This window comes from Oreochromis aureus, linkage group 12 (genome assembly GCF_013358895.1).
Source record: "Oreochromis aureus strain Israel breed Guangdong linkage group 12, ZZ_aureus, whole genome shotgun sequence".
Taxonomy (NCBI): domain Eukaryota; kingdom Metazoa; phylum Chordata; class Actinopteri; order Cichliformes; family Cichlidae; genus Oreochromis; species Oreochromis aureus.
The window spans coordinates 9,662,281-9,686,575 of record NC_052953.1 but is presented as its reverse complement, the minus strand read 5'-3'; the positions used below and the strand labels follow the sequence as shown (position 1 = coordinate 9,686,575).

Genomic DNA, 24,295 nt, shown 5'->3' with positions numbered 1-24,295 from the left:
TCAAGGTCACATTTGTCATTTTACAGGCAATAACCTGTGACTGGTGATGGATTGTGATGAGCCAATACATCTTTGACATTCTGGTTTTTGTATGTAAAAATGTATATTTAAAAAAAAAAATTAAAAACAATCACCTTTTCTGAGATGAACGAGCTAGTTCATACATGAACGAGTTATGAAAAAATGAAATGTGTGGGAGCAAAATGCTACTTTAGACCGTAGAGAGCATTTAAGTTTCAGGAAGAGGGAAAATGAACAAACAATGATTTTTCCATATTTTATTATGTCATCTCTGTTAACACATTTGAACTCTGCTACTACTGATCTCGCTCTCTCTCCCTCTGTCTCTCTAATTGAGTGTATAAAACCCCCCCCAAAAAACAACCCATCAATTTCTTTTTAATTTTCCACATGTAATTAGCCGTTTTACATGCGTAATGCATAAGTATTACCTATCTGTAAGTCCTTGCATTATGTTACAAAAATGCGTTTTAAAAATCTAATAACTTTACATCAGTAAAACACAACAATTAATGCTTTAAGTCTGAACCTTTTTTAATGATACCATATCTTATAAAATATTCACTTGATTAGACTAGTGACAGGTTCATGTGCAGATTTGCTTGTCAGTTACAGCACAGTATGCCACCACTTTAGAAAATTAAATTGTGCCAATAATGTTGTGTTGTAATGACTTTAGAAACCTGGGTGCTTTTTTGTGTACATTCTTGATAAATCAAACGGACCACAATTTACCTTCCTGAGGCAAAGAAAAAAAGAAAAACAGCAACTGTAAAGCCATCAAGCGACCATCTCTTTGCCAACAAACCTTAAATGATTAAACTTGAGTGATTTTACTTTGATAAACCACACATTGAGCATTCATACTACTAATGATGTTTTGAAAGCTTGACGTGGCTAATTTAATATACGAGTTGACTTAAAAGCAATTCAGTGATGCTTTACTCGGACACATCATGCTTTGAGCTAAAATCTGGTATAGTCTCGATCGAGTTCAGCATAACTTTGGTATTACTAATTACTACTAAACACAAATTACACCTGAGGCTTTTGTTTAATTTTGCAGGTATTAATTGGTAAACCACAGTATTAACCAAACTGAAATGTGGTTGAAAACCTGGACATCACCAAAGCCATTTTTAAATATCTGCAGAAAATTTCACAACAATCCATTCACTAGATGTCACTCAAAACCAAAAATGTCAGTCCCCAGATGACTGGAGATGAAACATCAGAGCACCATTATTCTCATGGATGTCTGGACCAAATGTGCAAATCCAATGAGCACGTGTCAAACCGTTCTGCTGAATAAGGACAAACTTTCACCTGCTGTTGGTGCAAGTATAATTTACTCAAGGCGAGGCCTTGAGTGTGCGCAGTACATTTAACAGGAGTCCATCCCGTAGCTGTCATAAAATTTTACTCTGGACCAGAGATGGTACATCTTATGGTTTTACAAATGTCTGTACCAACCATACATCCAACGAGAACAGCAAAAATAGAATATTGACAGCTTTGATTCAACAGTAAGTAATGCTGAATGTCCGCTGTCACCTTATAATAGCATTTTTATATGATAAAAAGCTTTAGATTACAGCTGGTGGGGGGAAAGTATCTACATATCCACAACCAACTAGTTGTGGGCACACTCCCATTTCACTGTGCCCAGTCACATGAGGACTTTTTGCCTTCTGATTGACCCAGTCTATGTAGCCTTTAGCCCTAATAGAAGCATTAACTGAGTCACTGTGTTTCTCCAGGAAAACAGTGTTGTCACTATTCACTTCTTTCACCCTGCTGTAGTCATCGAGCACACCGCCTTCTTGCCCCTGTGTGTCCAGAGTATGGGGAACATTTTCTTTCTTCATGATTAAAATATTGTCACTGTTCACCTCGTTCACTCGGCTGTAGTCTGCTTCCTGCGTGTGCTCATGTCTCGGAATATCCACATAACCGCTGATTCCAAAGGGTTGGATGATCTTCTCAGTAACACCTTTTAGCTGATTTGCTTTCTCATCATTCAAAACGTTTGTACTTGGGCATTTAGTAAGAAGCTGCGACGACTTGGTCTTCTCTGAACTCTCCTCTGAGGAAGACTCACTGTCTTTTAGAAAGCGATCCACTTCACTTGTCTCCTTAGATTGGACTTCTGAGTCTAATGTTATGGCAACTGGCAGAATGAATATTTTATTTTTTTCCAATGGCAAATACGAGGTTTCTTTATCAGACACGATCAGGTAATCCTCATTCTGGTCCTTCCAGGGCATCACAACAGGAAATCTCTGGTTGAGAAGCATGGCATTAATGACATCTTCAGATCGGCCGCTCTGCAAAGGTTAATTGAGTACATTGTTATCAGCGCCTAAACAATGGGGTTTTTTTGTGTGTGCATATTCTAGAAGCAGAATGGAGAGGCACCTTGAGAAGTTGAACATCAACTCCTCTTATCTTTGGAGCCGGGACAGGGGGCAGAATATACTTCTTCACACTGAGAAAGAAAACAGTCATGAGTAAAGTCTTCACATCTTGTCTTCATGTAAAACAGAGCGATTTAGACTTTATATCAGATACATACGTTTTTCTCTTCAGGATCAAGATAATCATTGCTACAAGCAACGGAATCAGAGAGAGGCTGAAAACCAGTATCCAAAAGGAATTGTCCGTGCGAGGAACTGAATTTTATAAAAAAGAGACACTTTTTTAAATTAATCTTTAACTGTTAGCACTTGCCAATATGTTGTAAAGAAGGTATAAAGGCTTTTTGGGACTTACAGTTAGGTACTTTGACAAAGGTAGTGTTGGTCCACTCACTCCAGGCGCTATTGTCTATTGCACAGCGCACTTCGACCATGTACACCACCCCAAGTTCAATGTTGTAAATGGTAAAATGTGTTTGTGTATCTGACGTGTAATTCTAGAAAGAAAGAAGAAAAGAAAAATCACAAAACATTTGACTTCTACTACTGTTAAGATCACCTTTGGACTAAACAAGAGTTAAAAATAAATTCGTTTACTTTGAAATAAAACAATTTAACCATAAAAATTTATGGTTAAACTGCAGTATACTGATTTACTGATTAATCGTGTGTGACAGGTTACACCACAACTTTATTCTTCACATGACAGTAAAAGGTTGTTTAATGATTTCCTATTTGGGCTGGTGCAGTTCATTCCAGAGCCTGATTTCACTCTTGACTTAACAACATGGATAAATCATCTGACAGTGGAGATAATCAATACTAGCCAAGACTGCTAAAAGTTGGGCTTTATTCCATTTAAAAATTCAATTTGGTGATTGCATTAATTTTAAAAATGCGACATTTTGAGGTTTCAACTCATAATGGGTCACATGTTAAGCTTTCACTGTGTAACTTTCTGTTTTTGGACAGAAAGCCTAAATGGTAATAATAATAATAATAATAATACTTAATTCACTTTATAACTTAGGGTTTAATTTGATTTCACATTTAATTCTAAAATTTTATGTTGGTTTGATTTGTATATTTGTTAACAGGATTTGCATAAAATTGGTCTTGGTCAAACTTCAAAGTGAATACAACCAGGAAGCACACGCTGTGTCAGTTTGAAGGTTTTATATATCAAGACATAAAAAAACCCCTAGTCATTTCCAGGTTTTAAAACTGGGTAAACACAACCTCAGATACAGCAGCAGGTGACATATTACACCATGTCATTATTTATTTAACAAAAACTAAGCCAAAAGGCAGAGGCAGTGTGTGAAAAACCTCAGTACACATGGTCATGCATAACTTGAAGCAATCATTTTCCGTATGACTTTATCAGGCTCTCACCTCATTGTGGAGGAACTTTGGCCCACTCCTCTTTATTGCATTGCTTAAGTTCACTGAGGTTTGCGATCATTTGTTTATGCGCGGCTCTCTTTTAAGGTACCGCCACAGGATTTCAGTCAGGTTAAGGTCTGAACTTTGACTGGACCATTGCAACACCTTAATTCTTTTTAAGTTATTCTGTAGTAGATTTGCCATTGTGCTTGAGATTAATATGAATATGAAGTTTAACATAAAAATACATGATTTAGCAACATTTTTATATCTGAAAAAAATTTTTACATTTAGAACTCCCCCTGAAAATGCATCCAAACAAATCACAGCTTGGCTGCCTTAGGAAAACAAACGTAAGTAATACTACAACTACTATCCCCAAAAGTTGATTCTGTTCATCTGGACGTAGCGTTTTCAGTGGGAGAAACGTTTCGTCACTCATCCAAGTGACTTCTTCAGTCTCAGCTGACTGCAGGTTTCCCCAAATCTTATAAACAGTACATTTGTATAATGACTGAAACCAGCCCACTGAGGAACAATGGGCTGGGAGGTCAGTTCTATGCAAAATCTAATGACCATTGATCAACAACCACTGATCACTGACCATGAGTACCATTCACAGAGAGTTGGGGAATGGCTGCAATCACAGCATTGTAAGATGGCGAAAGATGTACCCTTAGGCCCCCTCCTCGATTCAGAGATGGTCTTTCCCTTTTCACGTAAATGCCCTGCTTGACTTCCCACTCAAACCAGTGTTCCTCCCCATCCAGGACGTGTACATCCTCATCACTGAAAGAGTGCCCACTGGGCTCTGGGTGTAAATAGACTGCAGAGTCCTGGCCTGATGAGGTGGCTCTTCTGTGTTGTGCCATCTGCTTCGCCAGAGGTTCTTTGGTTTCCCCGGCAATCCTCCTGGCAATTAACAGCATATACTACATTACTCTGTGTTGGGGAACCCGATCCTTAGGGTGGACCAATTTTTAGTGCAGCGTGTTTTGGGGTTTAAAAACCACAGAGACTCTGTTTAGAAAAAAAATGCATCTCAACTGTTGCGATACTCCTGACACATACAGGATCACTATGGGTTTTTGCTTAGGCAGCGGTTGTCCTTCTCTCCTGGATAGGCTGGAGCTTTCTTTAGGTGCCTTCCCAGCTTTGACAAATGTCCAGCTGGGAAAACCACATGTGGTTGCTGAGGTAACTGGGATAATGACATGTGGTTATCCAAGCTGAGTGATGAAACATTTCTCCCACTAAAAATGCTACGTCCAGATGAACAGAATCAGCTTTTGGAGATTTACTTACCAGGATCATTGAGCAGACAAGACTACTACTACTAATACTACTACCACCTCTACTGATAATACCAATTTTTAACTATTATTGTCTTTCAGTCATTTGGTCATTTCTGTCATTTCCTTATATAGTGGGGGAGGGTTAGCATGTAGATAGTATCCAAATAGCACGGAGAGTCTACAAAACTGTTTGTTCCAAACAATTCTAATTTACTAATATACGCACGGTGGTGAGAACAAAATAGGTCGGCATGCACGTTTCATTCATCCAATGGTAATTTTCCATAGGAACTCATTTTTTGGAATAAGGGAAGAACATTTCCATGCAAATATTAGTAAACGATGCTCGCTACCCTGTTGCATGACCTATTTTCTGCCACAATTTGGCTGCCAACCAGATCATATTTAACTTTAGAATACTTTGGTATACAGAGGGCTTATCTGTCCAAAAGCCACTGGGCCTTAGTGCATATAAGATTTTGACCTATCTTTACAAATACCAAATATCAAATTGAAACAAAAGAAGAATTGGACACAATATACTACAAACTAGCATGTATTTAAAGTGTGACTGTTACATTCCCGGGCAAATGTCGGCCAAAATCTTAGAACAGAAAACCCCCCCCGAAAACATTCATCAAATATTAGAGAAGCTCACCTTCCATATTTTGCTCTTTTCTAGTTTGATTCTCAGTTGATTCTTCAGAGTGACCCATCCTGACTTTGTGTCTATGTTAGACGGTGTGTGCCATTGGATGGTGAGGTGTGGATTGTCCCCTATGCTGACCACCAGTGTAACGTTTTCAGGTGCATAGGGCTTCACTGTTCATCAACACAGAGAAACAGAGACCGTGATGCTGTTTATCAGATTCCATCTTAGTTCAGTATATTTGCATGCCAACATTTGGTAAATAGCACTAAAAGCATAATAAAATTGAGTTTGATGACAATAGCATTACCTTTAGTTTGGTCACATACTGACATTTTAAACAAAGCTGAAAAAAGTGATTGCATTTGTTTTGTCATTTTGTATGTCGGGGATGTGACATTACACAAGGTTCTTGGTGTCCAAGAGTTAACTCACAGTTTGTGGGTTTACTGTTATCAGGTAGGGCTGTTAAAGTGAGGCAAAAATCATAATCATAAATATTTTGGTCTCTAGCAAGCTTATTTAACAAAATTGCTTCCTGACTTCATCTCAGCCTATCATAACATCCTCTTCTGTTTCACCAGTCCTCTGCACGCCTTCCTCTTCCTCTTCTTGTCACTTTTTTTGCTCAGTGTATGCACTATCCCTCCATCTCAGCCTGGCCTCTTTGTCTCCAAACTGTTCAACCTGAGCTCTCCCTCTGATTTCTGATCCTGTCCATCCAAATCACTCCCAATGAAGATATTAATATCTTCAAACCTTCCATCTACACTTAGGCTCTTGTCTTTTTAATTTTATAAGTGCTAGCATCTCCAAGGGGGGCACAGTTAATGCATTTATTACTTTTAAGCTGGACTATTGTAATCTTCCCTACTCCACTATTCAATAATAGAATGGGAGGCAGAGCCTTCAGCTTTCGGGCCCCTCTTCTGGAACCAGCTCTCAGTTTGAATCTACTTTTAACATTAGGATTAAAACTTTCCTTTTTGATAAAGCATATAGTTAGGGCTGGATCAGGTGACACAGAAAGCTCCCAATAGGTCTATTCAGCTACAAGGTTTCCCATGATGCATTGAGTGTTTCTTCTTCGCTCACTTCTTTTCTCTCGCTGTTTTTATACAAAACCCTGCATTTAATCATTAGTTATTATTAATCTCTTGTTCTCTTATGAAGCATTTCTTTTGTCCATTCTCCCTCCCAACCGGTCGCAGCAGATTGCTGCCCCTCCCTGTCCCTCGCTCTGTTGGAGATTTCTTCCTGTTAAAAGGGACTTTTTTTTTTATTCCCACTATCACCACATGCTTTCTCATAAGGGGTTGTCTGATTGTTGGGGTTATCTCTGTATTATTATACGGTCTTTACCTTACAATATAAAGTGCCTCGAGTTAATTGTTGTTGTGATTTTGTGCCATGTAAATAAAACTGAATTGAACAGAATAAACTGATTTAAACTCTAGTGCATAAAATGTAATTACAATTTAGCAAATAAAGAGTCCGATACTCTAAATTTTCTCGTGATACTCAATGGAAACCTACACCCATGATTTGTTTGCAGGCAAACATGTGAAACAACCAACCAGCAGACCAGCATTGCCTTCCCTACGGCCACACCTCTACCTTGGTTTGCAGCTGCCTTGTTCAGAAACCAGCATGCTGATCTGTGCTTCGTCTCATGCATGGGTGCTTGTAAAGTGTGTCTTCTGAGGCCAAAAAACCCTCCACAACTAATGCAGTGAAATTACTGTTTGCTTACAGGACGGGACTCAGCTACAGCTCTGCCTGTATAACCCCAACAAAAGGTGTGAAATTTGATGCTGGAGTATACAGACGTTTTGCTCTGTGCACAAACCAGTTCCACCTCATTCTGTTCAGGTTTTTATTTGTGGCTCATGTATGTCACTCAGTACTTTTCCATTCCTCACCAGGCTCAAGAAGGCAGTCTGACCAATAAAACTGTGGCAATCATTAGCTCAGTCCGTACAGATTTTTGTGTTGCTCCTGTTCTGACACAAATATATTTTGATCTGAGCAGAATAAGCTATGCTTGATTATTGTTAACATTTTAAAAGTTTTTAATTCTGAGTGAGAAAGTTTAAAGTGACCGTTAATCATTACCAGAAAATCCTAATTATATCGACAAGCTTCGGTGTTGTAAAAATAATAACCTATGGAGCTTAAGAAAGGTCAGCATGCTTTATAGTATAGTGCACAGTTCATTTATAGACCAAAAGCCAAAAGAAATCATATGTTAAATGCTCATTACAACCCAAAAAATAAAAAATTAACTTTGAGGATATTTTTAGTACAAGAATTCTTTACAGAAATTAAATATGCTCATATTTCTATTTTTATTTTTAATGGTTTCTGTTTATCACACACCAATCAAAAATCATGTTTGATTTATATATTTCATGTAAATTCTTTAAAACTAGGAAAACTTACCAATGTCCATCAAGTCAAAAGTAAGGGGGTCTGAAGATGTATTCCCAAGGGCATTGGAGGCCTCCACAATCACAGTGTACTCGACCCAGATAGAGGTGTAGGTCTTGCTAAAGAAACAGGAGTGTGCTGTGTGGTAGTCTGGACACTGGCGTACAGTCTCCCTACTGCACGTAAACAAAACAAGAAGTTTATTAACCAGGTTTGGTCTAAACAATGCAGGGCGTTTTGCTTTTATACGTATATTCTATATTTTTACATAGAAGTGTCATAGAGTAAATCAGGGCTGTGGGCAGAAAATACATGTCATCACAGATCACTGCAATGTGACTTCAGTTGCATCACCTAAGAAATGAATAATTGGATTTTTTGCTGAGTTTCATGAGTCTGTAAACAAGTAGAAGCATTTCTACTATCATCATCTATGGGCTTAAGCGTTGGGTGTATCTCACATACTCAACTTTGCCCAGTTTGGAATCAACCAATTAACCCAATGTCAGGTTAGGTTAGTTGGTGGTTCTAACTTAGCAAAGAAAAAATGCTTAAAAGCATTATATAATATTCTATATAATATAATATAATATAAAATTCTTATTATTTATAAGTAAAGTAAAGACAACTACTGGAAACCTAAATGATAATATGAGCTGGTTAGCATGTAATTACATTACAGTCTTCGCTGGGATGACTAACGATTTGGAATGTGTAGCAAGTCAGGGCTTCACAAAAACACAAACATCCATCTTCTCAGGACCATGACTCAGTTTTGTGACATTTCATTTGTGAAGATTCTTGAAATGCTAGTGCTAGCATTTAGCTAGAGAAGTGTGGGTAATTTGGGTCAGCCACATGTGCGCTGGTGTACTTGCACATCCATAAAGATTTGTGTTCAGCTCACAAGGGTGTGAAAAGAGACCCAGTAGTTTTCCACATATGCTTATCTAGCACCATGTACAGCTAAACAACACCTTTGCTATTTCTCAATGTGGGTGATAAAGAATTTGAAACTTCATGGAGTATCTGGTAGTGGGGTGAAGACAAATACAATATGCTGTGTTTAAAACTCTGATTTGATCTTAGCTGAGGATCCACAATCTCTACTGTGTTAAATAACAAGAAAACAGACTCGGTAGGTTGAACTGACCCTTCTGTCTTATAGTAGAGGCGATGCACAGTGGGCAGCCCTCCATCAGAGCCTGGCGTCCACCAGCAGAAAAAAGTCTCCTTGTCGGGGGACCTGCAGCCAAGTTTGTCTGGTTTTCCTGGTTTAGACATGCCTGGCAACACATGTGACAAAGAGGCATCAGCTTCCAATAACCAATATGATAAAAAACCTTGGCACAGTCATTCAAAGGACAATATTCACTTATCTTAGTTAAGTGAACGTTGTCTCTTATCTTTGATAACTTATCTTAGTTTCATTCGCCCACCCAGAGTTTATTCATTTAAGCAACAGCAACTCAACCTGTGACCATTTCAAATGGCATTTTCTATAATGTTTATTTAGACATAAAACTCCACAGTTATTGGTGGGAAAATTTGTCAAAAACAGCTTAATAGGTTTCTTGATACTTAAGTGACAAAGCTAGAGAGGCAACCCATATGGAAAAGAAATAGCAAAAACTTATATGATTTACTCATGAAAGTGGCCACTTTCTCATTACTTTCATATATTGTTTTAGTAAGTATCCAAAACATACAAGTTTCATTTATATAAGTTTTCAATGGATCTTATATCTGTTTTCACTCTTGTATGCTTTTCATACAAGTTTCACACAAGACAGATACAAACTTTCCCTACTTTTCCATATGGGAAGGTAGGGACAGTCAGTATATGGGACAAAGGTGAAGGTCCCAGAGAGGAGGAAAAGAAGAAGACCACGGAGAAGATTAATGGATACAGTCAATGAAATGCATGTGGCTGGTGTGACAGAAGAGGACGTTGGGAACGGGTGAAATGCAGGCAGACCCATAAAAGGAGCAACTAAAAGAATAATATTAAGAAAAACCAATACTTAAATCTGTATATGACTGGTTCATTCTCGTGTTCAAGCAGAGGATATGGTGGTCTGGAATCTCAGTAAACTCTGTCATCATTAGACTGAAAAGGCACAAGATTGTTTCTCTAAATGGAGGACTGATTGATAGATGTGCGTTGAGACTGAGAAAATGAAAGAGAGGACAAATAAAATCAGAGCTGTTAGCCAACAGGAGCACAGTAGGTGGACATCCTGGGAGGCTGTTACCAAAGGGCTGTTATGAGAACACGTATGGTTGATGCCCCAAGCAAAGCTGTGCAGGATTATCAAGGCTATGTAGGAGGCCTAGAGGAGAGCTACCACCTTGCAGCACGTTTTCTGGAAGGAAGCAGTAACACAGACCTGATATGAGGGTCCTGTATAACCTAGCTGAAAGCAATAAGGCTGGAAGCAAATAGAGAGCCTGATAACATCACAGTGCCTGATCCTGTTTGTCAGGCAAAGAGGTGTGGCTCAGATTTGCAGTTGGAGGTGTTGGCAACTACTGTCGCTTGAAAGGAAATAGAACATGAGAGATGAGCTCCATACAAAATCAAACTTCCCACAACAGAACACCACAACCTCACAATGGTCACATGTCTACCACTACCATGCCTGCTCCATGGGAAGAGGGAAAAGGAAAATTACTGAGGGCTGTCAGATGTGGGCTCATGAACAGAGTGTGGGGTGCTGGAATTGCATTGACAGACTCCATGCTGATAAATGCTCTCAAATATCTGGTGGAGGAGGCACAACAAGGGAGCTTCTGGCTCAAAAGAAAGGATAAAGTGAGGGTAAAATTCCTACTGATCGAGAGCAGGAGTCCAGAAATGTCCAGCTGCTAGACGCAACATGGCCATAGAAAATAGGCAGAATTGAAAAGACTAATGTCAGACATAACTTCATTTCATTTTATTCGTCGACTTTAATATTTGCAAAGATTCATGGTTAATCTTTAGACTGTTTTAATGTAGAGACACAGTTATTAGTCTGTACATTAAATCTTGTTTAGATTCAGTGTTTTCGGACTAAGATTGTTACCATTGCTGCTTTTTGTTAGATTTCAAGTAAGAGAATAACACACCAGAGATAACTTATTCTAGTAAAAAAGGTGTTTCCTTTTTTAATGTAATTATTCAGGATAATGTGCACTGAATATACTTTAAAAAAACATACCAAAACTATCTGTATTTTATAGCCTATAGGCTACGAGCACTAAAGGTCCAGCTTTGGACCATAATGTAGCTGTTTACTCTGAACACCACCACAGTGGATTTTAGTTAAGATGTGATTGAAGTGCAGACTTTTAGCTTTAATTCAAAGGGTTTAACAAAAGAATCACATTGAAGATTTGGGTGTTACAGCCACTTTATGTACCTCACCAATTTTCAGAGGTTCAAAAATAATTTGATAATTTGCCCATTAATGGATGTTTCTTTATCATTTCTATCAGCATGAGGTCAAAAGAGATGTATTCTGTTAAATCCGATGTATTAACACTAAGACGTCTACACTTCAGCTGAAATATTGTCTAACCGCAAGTAAATATTCTGAGTGAATTGAACCTCAGTGATTTAACTTACTGTTGCATTCTGCAGCTAATGCCAGCAGCAGGAGCAGCAATGGCAGCCTGAGATGCTTCACCATCCTGGCACAAACCATCACACTCTGTGGCAGGGAAGTGACATCACAAGCCAGTGGTAATGGTGTGATCCGAGCTCGAGTGTCTTGTTGTTACCTGAAACAAGCAGATATGATGGGAAAACAGCAAACACAACCAATAATACCAGTTTTTCATTGACATATACGGGTCAGTAACAATTTTCATATGGTTATCAAACGTTCAAATGAACTGTTAATAATTGGCAGGCAATGTCATCAGCTGTAATTAAGGAATTCAAACATTATATGAATATTATTAGTAAATAAATAAACTGAAAGTGTGACGTTAGAGTCAGTTTTTCATTTCAAAAGCAAATTGGATTTTACAGAAATTGCCAACAACCGTGAAAAAGAGTTTGAAACATGCTGTTTGGTGTTAAGCAAATTTTACATTGTCTTAGAAAATGCTGGGGATGAATACGTTATGTGTATAGGGGATTTAAAAAACCCCTTATCTAATTCACAAACACGCACTTTGGACTGTTTATGCACTTCCTTATTCCTGAGAGATATTCGGATAAAGATTACAAACAGAAACAAAGTATGAAGAATTATGTTGGAAATGCTTGATGAATTTTTTAAGCAACAGCACGTCACAGCAAACTGCTGCATGGCTTTTTTTTTTTTCTACACAGACTGGAAATTTACTGAAGCTCAGCTCAGAGGGAACTCAGACACCAAAGTAGTTTTCTGACGCCTAACAACCTTTACATGCTTGATGCAATCAGTCACCATAGGAAGTGTAGGAAACCGTCTTTTACTGGTTACCAACCTGTAATGTACAGAATATCGCAAGGGGGGGGGGGGTCACACCTTTTCCCTTTTTGTAATTTGTTTTCTGTTTTGCTCAGCACAAACAGAGACAACAAGCTCCTCTTTTCGTGCTGTGACACCCGTTCTGACAAGTTTTAACAGGATCGCTCAGTTGAGCAAGTCTTGAGCTGGATCGGGCTTATGTCTCAATTCATTACATGCCAAAATAAAAACCCAAAGCTAAACACTCACCTTGGAACTCAGACTAAACATTTGGTCTGGGAGTAAACCTATCTTGAATCTAGTATAACGTATATATTTTAATATTCTTCTAATGAAGTAAATATAATATTCTACATGTTTAAAGATAAGTGAAAAAATGGCATTATTATGCTGTATTTAAAGTGCAAAAATATAAGAAGACGCATGCTGAAAAACTGTTACTAGGGTAACACACAACAGCATAGATGTTCAGTCAACACTTCTATGTATAAATATAGGCCTAATATTTTGTACGTTGTATAAAAGGATATAAACTGTACTATATGTATAATATTTATTATGTGTACTAATACTGATTAACTAATTGCTTCCTTTTATTATTATCAGATTTTTTTGTATTAAAATGGACGAAATTACATTTAAAAACTCACTTTAAATTAAAAAAAATTGTATCATGTGGATTCACGCGCTTTATACTCTCAGCTATTCAGTGATAGGAAGCCTGATTAATACCCGGCATTGCATTACATAGCACATTTACGTTTTCATCTTCTGTAGACCAACCTGCGAGCACACAACACGCACAGAATCCATTACCAAAGAATTACATGAAGCCCTATCAGGTGTGATATTTACCAGGAAGCCGCGGGGGAAAACCCCCCCCCCACACAAATAAGTACAACTAAAGGTTAGTAGAGGGTTAATAGACGCGCTCTGGCGTTCACTTACCACTTTATGATCTTGGCAGCTATGTTTATCATCGATATTTATCGGACGTTGACGGGTACAGAACAAAAAAGGTAGCCTTCTTCAGTCATGACACAAAGCCAAACGAGCTCCAGCCGAGCTCCGCACACCTGGCAACCACTGCGCCTAACGCCCCAGGTATGACCACAAATAAGGAAGAGAGGTGTCTCGTTAGTAGTCGGGGGGAGGGGCTTGTTGTCGTCACGACATACCCACCTGAGTGCGAGCGTGAGAGTAAACACAGCGAGATGTCTCACTTCACTTAATCCCCTGAAAGTGCCAGCAGTAATGGTAACTGGCTGGTTAGTGACAGGTTTAAAGGGCAGGCTTCATAGCTTCATGTTGTTTTATTGGTATTGTAGCAAATTTAGCTACAATATTTTTAAAATTGTTCCTATAATGGTTAATCCTTCAGTATGCATACGCTTATTAAAAATACTCCAAAATAATTTAATGCTTTAATTATTTTGTTATCCACGAGTTTATATTTACAGTTAAAAAAAAAAAGGCTGGAAAAATTGTAAACCACATTATTATTGCATTTTAGTGTAAAAAACGTGACATCAGTTTGTTACTTGCCTAATAAAAACAAAACCGTTTTAAAGTTTTAAACAGATTTTTGGCAGATTTCTAAAAATATTAGTGTTTTATTATTTTTATGAAAGGTTAGGCATTGTGTATGTACACTGTATACACTGTACTTTTTTGCCTGAATATTTGCCTGCAGTGACTCATCAACATGCATAAACTCAGTCAGTCATTCAAGCGCGAGAGCAGCACACCTGTCTCACATTTTCTCTTAAAATATATTGCTGTCATATTTTACAGTCAGGTCGCATAAAGAAAAGGTTGTAAACTCAAGAAAGTTACAGTAGAGTTTCTTAAACGACCTCGTCTTGTACCTAACACTTTCTCTTCCGTTTACCATTTCTGTGATAGACTAATATTTCTGCATCTATTTCATTATTTTAAATTGCTGACAAAAATAAAATAAGGAAATGAACCTGGGGTGTAGAAAACAGAATAAAACAGATACTGGTTACAAGCTTATAAAAGCTTGTTTCAAAACCCTAAATTGTTCCTGTGAGTATATGTGGGTCATGACTAGGGTTGTTATCAGATAAACACCAACCATCACACGTTCACATGGGTTTGTTGAATGATGTTAGGGAATTTTGATTTCACTAACGTCATTATGTAAATTATAAGGCCTTTGGTATGAGAGCAACATTTTTTTATGTTGAAATTTGCAATAAAACCCAGTAATCACACTGTTGCTGTTAAAATAAAATATATTAACATACACCCCACACTAGCTCTTTTGTTACCATGAACACAGAATATGGTTTTTAATTCAGTCCCATATACATCTCCTTCTTGGTGTTAATTCTCTGATGTAGATTTAGGCGTAGCTACTATTGGTCTTACTTTAGGATTTGGCAACAAAAAGTAAAATATAGAACTTCACCAGCCTTGTCTTTGAATTTTACTTTAAGCATCCATCTGTACGGTATTGTTGATTCCTAGATGGCTTTTACACTGTTTGCTGCAAACAGGTGCAGCTGCCTTCCAGTGACGACAACCTCTATTTTGGAGTATGAAAGGGTTAAGTACAACAGGTGAAATGATGTTATGGGGATGCTCTCGTCTGATATGGAGGTGTGGATGTTCCTCTTTGTCCACCATCATCAGTGTTGTTATTTTTTAGGGGCATTGGTCAAGGACAGACAGGAGATCGCCATGTCCACAAAGGTTTTCTGGAGTTCACGTAAGCAGCTCCTTGCTAACAAACAAATGACGTGAAACCTGATCAGAGAGTGTGCACAAGTTTCACGTTGTTTCTTTCAGGTTTTTATTTGTACTGCTCTCTCTCAGTCATTCAGTATTTTCACATTACTGGCCAAGCTCAAGAAGGCAGTCCCTGAATGTAGTGTAACGATGGTTAAATGTTATGTTACAGTCAGGTTGGTTATCTCTGCACGCTGTTGTTTCTTTAAGTTACATGTTTGGTTGTGCTGCAGGGAAAAGGGGAGTTAATGTGTGCAGGAAGGGGAGGGGGGTCCTTGTTGTTGTTGTGTGTGACTGTGCGGGGCTGAAGTGAGGTGTTGTATGAGAGCACTCTCCCCGGAGTTAACGGCCCGTTTGCCTATGTCACCGAATAAACGGACAAACTGAGACCAAAACGTCTGGTTCTTGAGAACGTTACACTGGTGTCAGAAGTGAAGAACGACCACCTAAAACGCCCGACACCCTGTTGCTGGCGACGCTGACTGTCACTAGACACGAGGATGTTGCCGGACAAGATTAAGAGGGAGACGGAGGAGAGGGAGGTTCGCCCGTGCTCGCCTGCCCATAGAGTGAGGGAAACGGCGCTGCGGCTGTCTGCTGAGGCTGGATTTTCTCCAGGTTTGACTAGGCTCGGGACCTTTTCGCACCGTGGCCGCGATTCCGGCGGGAGGGAGTCGACCTTGCTTGGCGCGCCATCACGTGATGTAAACAAACATGGCGGCGCCCAGCAAGCTGTGGCGAACATAAAAACGCCTAAGTTCAGCGGCAAGACGCCATGGGAAGTGTTTATTGCACAGTTTGAGCTGTTAGCTGTTGCAGCTGGCTGGTCTGAGGAACATAAAGCTCTCCAATTGGCTTTGTGCCTGTGTGAGGATGCAGCTGCATGCCTGCTGCTGCTGACCGAGGAGCAAAGGGGAGATTATAATGCTCTGGTTGGGGCACTTCAGAGACGTTTCGGGCAGTATAACCAACCGGTGCTGCTGAGGTCGGAGTTCCACAACAGAAGCAGATTGCCAGGAGAGCCCCTTCGCATTTTGGCCCATGAAGTCGAGTGTCTTTGCCGGAGGGCGTATGACAGCATGCCACCATCAGTGCAGGCGGAGTTAGCTCGGGACCAGTTCCTGCAGGCCCTGAGCCCCAAAGAGCTCCAGATGCAAACTCAGCTTGCTCGACCGGCCACACTCAGTGCAGCCCTGGAGCTAGCGTTGGAGAGGGAGATGCTTGCAGGATCCTCTGGGGGCGCTGATGACACACATGTGGTGAGGGCTATGTCAGCACCTGTGGAGCAGATGGAGATGCCAGCGGGCCTGTGCGGTTTGGTTCAGATGGCTTCTCTGCAGTCACCTTCCCCTTGGGCTGGCCCACGCCACCGACCACAGAGCTGCTGGGGATGTGGACAAGTCGGACACCTCATCAGGCAGTGCCCCAAGCTTGCAGCGGCTCAGGGAAACGCCCACGGGCCCGTGTAGGTGGGAGTACACGGGCCAGGGAGAACGACATCCCCACACCACCACCATTTCCACCCGGTGCGGTCATCGCTGTGGGCTGGACCCAGGTTGGCGACTTTTGCCATGTTCCAGTGATGATTGCGGGGGTGTCCTGTACGGCCCTTCTGGATACGGGGTCCAATGCAATGCTGGTCCGACCCGATGTCGTCCCAACCAGAGCTGCTGTGCAACCAACTAATGTGCGACTTAAGACTGTGACCGGGGATCTGGCCCCAATTAGAGGGAGGGGAGTGTTCCAGTTTAAGGTGGGGGACCTCGGTGTGCCTTATGCTGCCTGGGTGGCTGACATGCAGGACGCCTGCATCCTTGGGCTGGATTTTTTGCGAGCCATTGGTGGTGTACTGGACTTGGGCAAAGGCTTCCTCATACTCCCTGATGGGAAGAAGGTGCAGCTTATTCCTCCCCCGGTCTGCCCAGCATCTGCCCAGCATCTGCCGCAGCGTCCACCTCCACCTCGGAGACCCCCGCAGACCCGCCAGCAGAAGAGCAAGCGGGGGAGGAGGAGAGGCTCTCAGCAGTGAGGAGCATCTGGTCAAAGAACTGTGAGGGGCTGACTCCACAGCAGCAAGAGAGTCTATGGCAGGTACTAAAAGAGTTTGGAGACATTTTTGCCCTGAAGGAAAGTGATGTTGGCTTGACACACTTGGTGGAGCACGCCATTGAGACCGGGATGCCCAGCCTATTAAAGTGCGCCCGCCGCCTGCCCCTGGCTCATCAGGAGGCTGCTGACAGAGAGTTGTGTGAAATGATGAAGGCGGGCATCATAGAGCCATCTGATAGCCCGTGGGCCTCCCTGTGGTGATGGTGCCTAAGAAAAACAGCCCAAGGATGCGTTTCTGTGTGACTACAGACCACTCAACAAAGTGACAAAAAGGACTCTTACCCCTTCCCAGGATTGACGAGTCTCTCGATTTAGTAGCCGGATCCTCCTGGTTCTCCACCCTTGACCTGCGGAGTGGCTACTGGCAGGTGCCACTGTCCTCTGAGTCCAGACCGAAGACAGCCTTCTGCACCAACAGGGGACTATGGCAGTTCAAAGTCCTGAGCTTTGGTCTTTGTAACGCTCCTGCTACCTTTGAGAGGCTGATGGACAGTGTGCTGGCTGGTGTTCCACGGCAGCGGTGTCTGGTCTACCTGGATGACCTTCTAGTACACGGGAGCTCCTTTGATGCTGCCCTGGATGCCCTGAGACAAGTGTTGGGGAGGGTGGCGGCTGCAGGCCTGAAACTGCACCCCGACAAGTGCCACTTCATGAGGAGGGAGGTGGAGTTTCTGGGCCACAAGCTGGGTCAGGAGGGCATCGGCACTTTGGAGGAGAAAATTCACGCCATTACTGAGTGGCCCACACCAGCGGACCAGAAACAGCTCAAAGCTTCCTAGGACTGGCGCCTTATTACAGGAGGTTTGTGAAGGGCTTTTCCTCTATAGCTGCACCACTCTTCCGCCTGCTGCAGAAGGACCGTGACTTCATCTGGACCCAGGACTGTCAGCAGGCATTCAACACCCTCCGCAGATCGCTGACAGAGTCCCCAGTCCTCGCCCCCCCTGACCCCACCCTGCCTTTTGTCCTGGACACTGATGCAAGCAATGTGGGGCTGGGAGCTGTGTTGTCGCAGGTTGGGCCGGAAGGTGAGAAGGTGGTGGCGCATTTCAGCCGGGTCCTGAACAGGAGTGAGCGGCGCTACTGTGTCACACGACGAGCTGCTGGCCGTGGTGGCAGGGGTGAGACACTTTAAGTACTATCTGTGTGGCACATCATTTGTTATCAGAACTGATCATGCCGCCCTCCAGTGGCTGATGTCTTTCAGGGAGCCAGAGGGACAGGTGGCTCGCTGGCTGGAAGAGCTCCAAGCCTTCAATTTCACTGTGGAGCACAGAGCAGGGACGCACCATTCTAACGCAGACGCCCTCTCTCGCCGCCCATGTGCTGCAGCTGGCTGCCGTTACTGTGAGAAGCGAGAGGAGACAGAGCGGGAACTCACAACAATGGATGGAGCAACACAGCTCACCTGCAGGGCTCTTCTGGTGGTGGATGCAGCGGAGTGGAGGGCATGGCAGGAACAAGACACTGACCTGCTGCCAGTCCTGCAGTGGCTGGAGAAGGAGGAGCGACCCCTTTGGGATGAGGTCACTGGGTTTTCTATCTGTACCAGGGGGCTGTGGGCCAAGTTTACAGCTCTCAGGCTGAAGGAGGGGGTGTTGGAGCGTGCCTGGAAGGATCCTGCCACAGGGGAGGAGCGGTGGCAGGTTGTGGTGCCAAGGTCGCTGAGGTCAGCTGTGCTGGAAGCCTGCCATGGGAGCACTGGCTCCGGCCACTTTGGGGTCTCCAAGACCCTCCGCCGCCTCCGCCAGGGCTACTACTGGGGTCAGCAGCGGAGGGATGTGGAAGACTTTTGCCGCAGCTGTGATGCATGTTCCTCGCACAAAGGGCGACAGGACCAGTCCCGGGCTCAGCTTCAGCAGCAACCAGCAGGAGCTCCAATGGAGCGAGTAGCTGTGGACGTCTTGGGCCCATTTCCTCGTACAGACAGAGGAAACCGCTATGTCCTTGTGGCCATGGACTATTTCACCAAGTGGCCGGAAGCATATGCCATCCCAGATCAGGAGGCTGAGACTGTCGCTGAGGCATTAGTGGAGGGGATGTTCAGCCGCTTTGGAACAGCAGAGACCCTCCACAGTGACCAGGGGCGTAACTTTGAGTCCAAGGTATTTGCTGCCATGTGTGAACGCCTTGGGATTAAGAAGACCCGCACCACCCCACTTCACCCCCAAAGCGATGGACTGGTGGAAAGGTTTAACAGGACGCTGGCCCAGCAGCTAGCCATCCTTACCTCAGAACACCAACAGGACTGGGACTACCATCTTCCCCTTATCCTCATGGCCTACAGGTCGGCAGTGCAAGACTCCACCCAGTGTACGCCTGCCCTGCTCATGTTAGGGAGAGAGCTGAGAACTCTTGCAGAGTTGGCTTTTGGGAAGCCCCCGGACGCGCCAGAGGCACCACCAGGCCGGGACTATGCAAGGAGGCTGCAGGACCGGCTGGATTCTGCACATTCCTACGCCCGGGAGCAGCTGGCGAAGGCAGGCCTGCGCCAAAAGTGGAATTATGACATCACCACTAAGGGGAGGCACTTCCGTGCTGGGGAGCTGGTGTGGGTCTACAGCCCAAAGAGAAAGAAAGGACGGTGTCCTAAACTGGGTAGCAGCTGGGTGGGGCCCTGCAGCGTCCTGGAGCGAGTGGGGGAAGTTGTTTACAGGGTGCAGTTGCCTCCTAGAAGGAGGAAAGTGGCGCTGCACAGAGACCGGATGGCCCCCTATAGGGGGCAGTCCCTCCCCTCCTTCCCTGAGGGACGTGTACAGAGCTCCCATGACCATGCACAGAGGGACCCCCGGCTGGAGCTGCGTTCCCCTCCCTCGGACTCTTCACCTCAAAGCCCCGAAGCTCCGTGTACACCCCAGGGGCTCAGGAGGTCAAGGAGGGAACGTAGGCTACCACCCCGCCTCAGAGACTGTGTTGTTCCCTCGGGGACGAGGAACTTATTGCTGGGGGGGCAGTGTAACGATGGTTAAATGTTATGTTACAGTCAGGTTGGTTATCTCTGCACGCTGTTGTTTCTTTAAGTTACATGTTTGGTTGTGCTGCAGGGAAAAGGGGAGTTAATGTGTGCAGGAAGGGGAGGGGGGTCCTTGTTGTTGTTGTGTGTGACTGTGCGGGGCTGAAGTGAGGTGTTGTATGAGAGCACTCTCCCCGGAGTTAACGGCCCGTTTGCCTATGTCACCGAATAAACGGACAAACTGAGACCAAAACGTCTGGTTCTTGAGAACGTTACAGTATGCTAGTCATTAGTTTAGAGATTTTTTTCTATGATGTGGACATTTACTTTAATTAATTGGCCTAAAAAAAATCCCAATCAAATCCCAATTCAAATATAAATCATTTAAAGTGAAAAATTAAACTCAATTTTTTAAGGAAAATATAAGCTCCTTTAAGCCTCCTTCCATTAATAGCATCATAATAGCACTAACACATTTAAAAAATGTTCAGATGGGGGAAAATACCAGAAAAGTAATTGATTCTAAAAAGAAAACAGTGGGAGGAACATCTGCAACTAATTAGGTTAATTGGCAACAGGTGAGTAACATGCATGGGCATCAAAAAAAAGCACAGACAGAGCTTCCAAAGTAAAGATGGGCAGAGGGGACACCATTTTACAGAAAGCTGTCCACAAATTGTGGAATAATTTCAGAATAATGTTCGTTAACGTAAAATTGGAAAGACTTTGAATATCCCATCATCTACAGTACATAATCATCAAGGGATTCTGAAATCCCTTTGTGCAAGAGATAAGACTGAATATCAATACTGGTTGTCTGCGAGTTTTGGTCATCACGGCATGGGTTCAGGATCACTTCCACAAATCACTGTCTGTGAACACAGTTCACTGTTCATCCACAAATACCAGTTAAAACTCTGTCATGTAAGAAAGGAGCTGTAGGTGAACATGATCCAGATGATCTCTGATGGTATGAGGGTGCATTAGTGCCTATGGAATTGGAAACATTTAAAAATGCACCATCAACGCTCAAAGCATCATATACTCCCATCCAGACTATGTATTTTTCAGGGAAGGGCGTGGGTATTTCAGCCTGTCGAACTGCATCTATGTCTGGGTGTTGAACTGACCTGCTAGCAGTCCAAGCCTTTCACCAATGAAAACATTCAGTGCATCATGAAAGAGCAGCTAGACTCTTCTAACAGACGAGAATGGGACAGCATTCTTCTCCCACAGTCCAGCAGCTGGTCTCAGACATTTATGGGCTGTTGTAAAAAGACGAGGTGATGCTACGCAGTGGTAAACATGGCTCTGCACCAATTTTTTGGGAGAAATGTTGCTGCCATCAAATTCAAAATGAGTTAGTATATTGCTTTAAATAGTGCATTTTCTCAGCTTAAACATTTTATATGTTTTCTGTTCTACTGCAAATAAAATATGAGTTTAAATCATTGTAATCTGTTTTTAATTACACTGAATACAGCGTCCCAACTTTTTTGGAAGTGGGGTTGTAGTATTTGTCATGTGATACAGTTTTAGGCATTTGATTTTAGATGAGTCATTAAGAATCACAGTTAATAGCTGGCCAAAAAAAGCCTAATTATATCCACTATGATTCAGTGTTCAGCATTTTCTCTACTGTTACATTTGGACTCTCTCAGTCAACTCTTTGGCTGTGTTTATTTGAAACTGGTAAGTGTGGCTGGAAATTACTCAGACTGATTTTAAGATAGGAGAAATCTTCTCACATGATTGCTCAATAGGAATAAAATGCTTTATTAAAAAGGGCTGATTGTTTAAAACAAATGTGGTAAAATTACAGGTTTCAGTGAAAAGCTTTAAGTGTGACTAGTTGTAATTTGCCCGAAGGCTGGGCGAAGCATTACATGTTTGCAGGATAACTTCCACAGCAACAAAAATTTGCGTTCAGCAGAGAAGCTCTCCAGTAGTTTTCCACACGCCTGTCTATCCAGGCAGTGCTTAGCCCATCTGATCCGGTGGTTCAGTTAACAGTGACACACATTTAGTTTCTGTTTAATTCATGTTCACATTTTATATGAAACACGTTACTTACTTATATAGCCATAAACAATAAAAAGAACATGTTTGTTTGGGGACGTTAAATAAAGGTGAGTTTATGTTGTTATTACCATCATGATTCCAGTTGGCATTTGCAAATCCTAAGAATGCATTTTGTCATGTTATTGCAAGACTATTGCATGTTTTGCAGTCTGTGTTGAATAGACTCTACATAGACAAATGTTAAAGCTGTGGTGCACCTCCTCATAGATTCATGTCTCTAATCGTCATAGACTGTCATGGTGAGTAACTTGAAACTAAGAATAAATTTGTGGCTTCCCTGCACGTCTTTTTTTTTTATGTATTTTTTTTTTTAACAGACAAAATGCCATCTTCTTACACCAGCTGCTAAAATATGATTAGTGTTTTATATAAAGTTATAAATGGATGGACCCCATTAACCTTTAGGGTAAAATATTCTACAAAATAATAACACTAAACACTGAAGGTTTGTTTACAAAGAGTTAAAAATCAATAGGAATGAATGGAAATACCTATCAATTTATAATATGTAAAATCATTAAGAACAGAGAATCACATTGAGTAAGACAATTTAAGGAGGTGCAGGACAAAAGATTGCATAGTGAAGAAAAAGTCAGTGTCAGAAACAGTTTTGTCAAGGTTTGCTGTGTAGCAGGCAGGATGTAGGACCCAAACGCAGGACTCCTAAATGAAAGAGTGAACAAATGGAGGCAAGCTTTACTTTGCTGTAAGTAACTTACTACAAATACAAAAGCAAAACCTGAAACTAGAAACACGAAAACTCAAACTAAAACACCAGAAAATAAACCAGGAACTGAGAAATAGGAATTAATTTGGAACACAGAGGGCAGAAACACAGCATAATGAGGGAACGACACAACAACTAAGAGAGAGAAACAAAGGCATTAAATACACAAGCAGGACAATGAGAGGATGGGGAACAGGTGGTAACACCAGACCTAACGAGACAAGGGAAAGCTAAACCAGACACTGCACACAGGACAGGGACTATCAAAATAAAACAGGAAACACAAGACAGGCACAGAGGCATGGACTTGAGACACGACTGACTGGGGAATGAGAAAATAAACGTGAAGTCAGAACTAAACCTACACTAAATGTGAGGGGCACAGGAACAAAACCCAAGAACTAGAAATCAGAAAACGAAGAAGAACTAGAGAGCTAGAAATACAGAACCATAGACCAAAAGACTAGTAATGATAAACCGTGATGAAATCAAAGAACAATAATAATAATACAAAACACTGGGTCACCGAACCAGGACTGTGACAAGTTTAAAGATATCAAAAAATAACTAAAAATATCAAAAGTATGTGAGGAAATAAGTCCAGGTTTGGGACTGGCGCTAGGAGTACACTAACAGCACCATGCAGTCTCATTGCAGTTTGTGAAATATAGTCACAACTATCATTTTATTAGTTTGTGTTTCTGTACATTAACTTTTTTCTTTTGTGTGTTCCTCAACATGAATTTCCCAGTATTATATTTGAACACTACTTTTCATTCATCCATTCTCCTATATACCGAATCTATTGTATATCTCAAATTTTTTCATGCATCATCACTTTAAAAAATATTATTAATGAAAAACATGCTTTCATGCTTAAGTTTAGACAGCTTGGTTTAGTTAGGTTTTGTGTTTTATTATGGAACTGGGCTGACTGAACAGCAGCACACGCCTGAAAAGATACGCTTCTAGTGGTAAAACAGTGCCACCTTGTGGTGAATTGTTTTGTTACATTTTGCAGGGGGCA

The 24,295-nt window shown here is 41.9% G+C and overlaps 1 protein-coding gene across 1 annotated transcript; it reads right to left on the bottom strand.

Annotated features, from left to right (window-relative positions):
* Nucleotides 1–261: 261 nt before the first annotated feature.
* On the bottom strand, nucleotides 262–13,761 carry prlrb (prolactin receptor b). The gene is made up of 9 exons (XM_031747613.2): nucleotides 13,592–13,761; nucleotides 11,809–11,963; nucleotides 9,352–9,484; nucleotides 8,211–8,374; nucleotides 5,778–5,941; nucleotides 2,794–2,935; nucleotides 2,597–2,693; nucleotides 2,440–2,509; nucleotides 262–2,348 (listed from the first exon to the last, which is right to left on the bottom strand). Exons 2-9 carry the CDS (start codon nucleotides 11,885–11,887, stop codon nucleotides 1,608–1,610), a joined length of 1,590 nt encoding a protein of 529 aa, XP_031603473.1. The 5' UTR covers nucleotides 11,888–11,963; nucleotides 13,592–13,761; the 3' UTR covers nucleotides 262–1,607.
* Nucleotides 13,762–24,295: the final 10,534 nt, after the last annotated feature.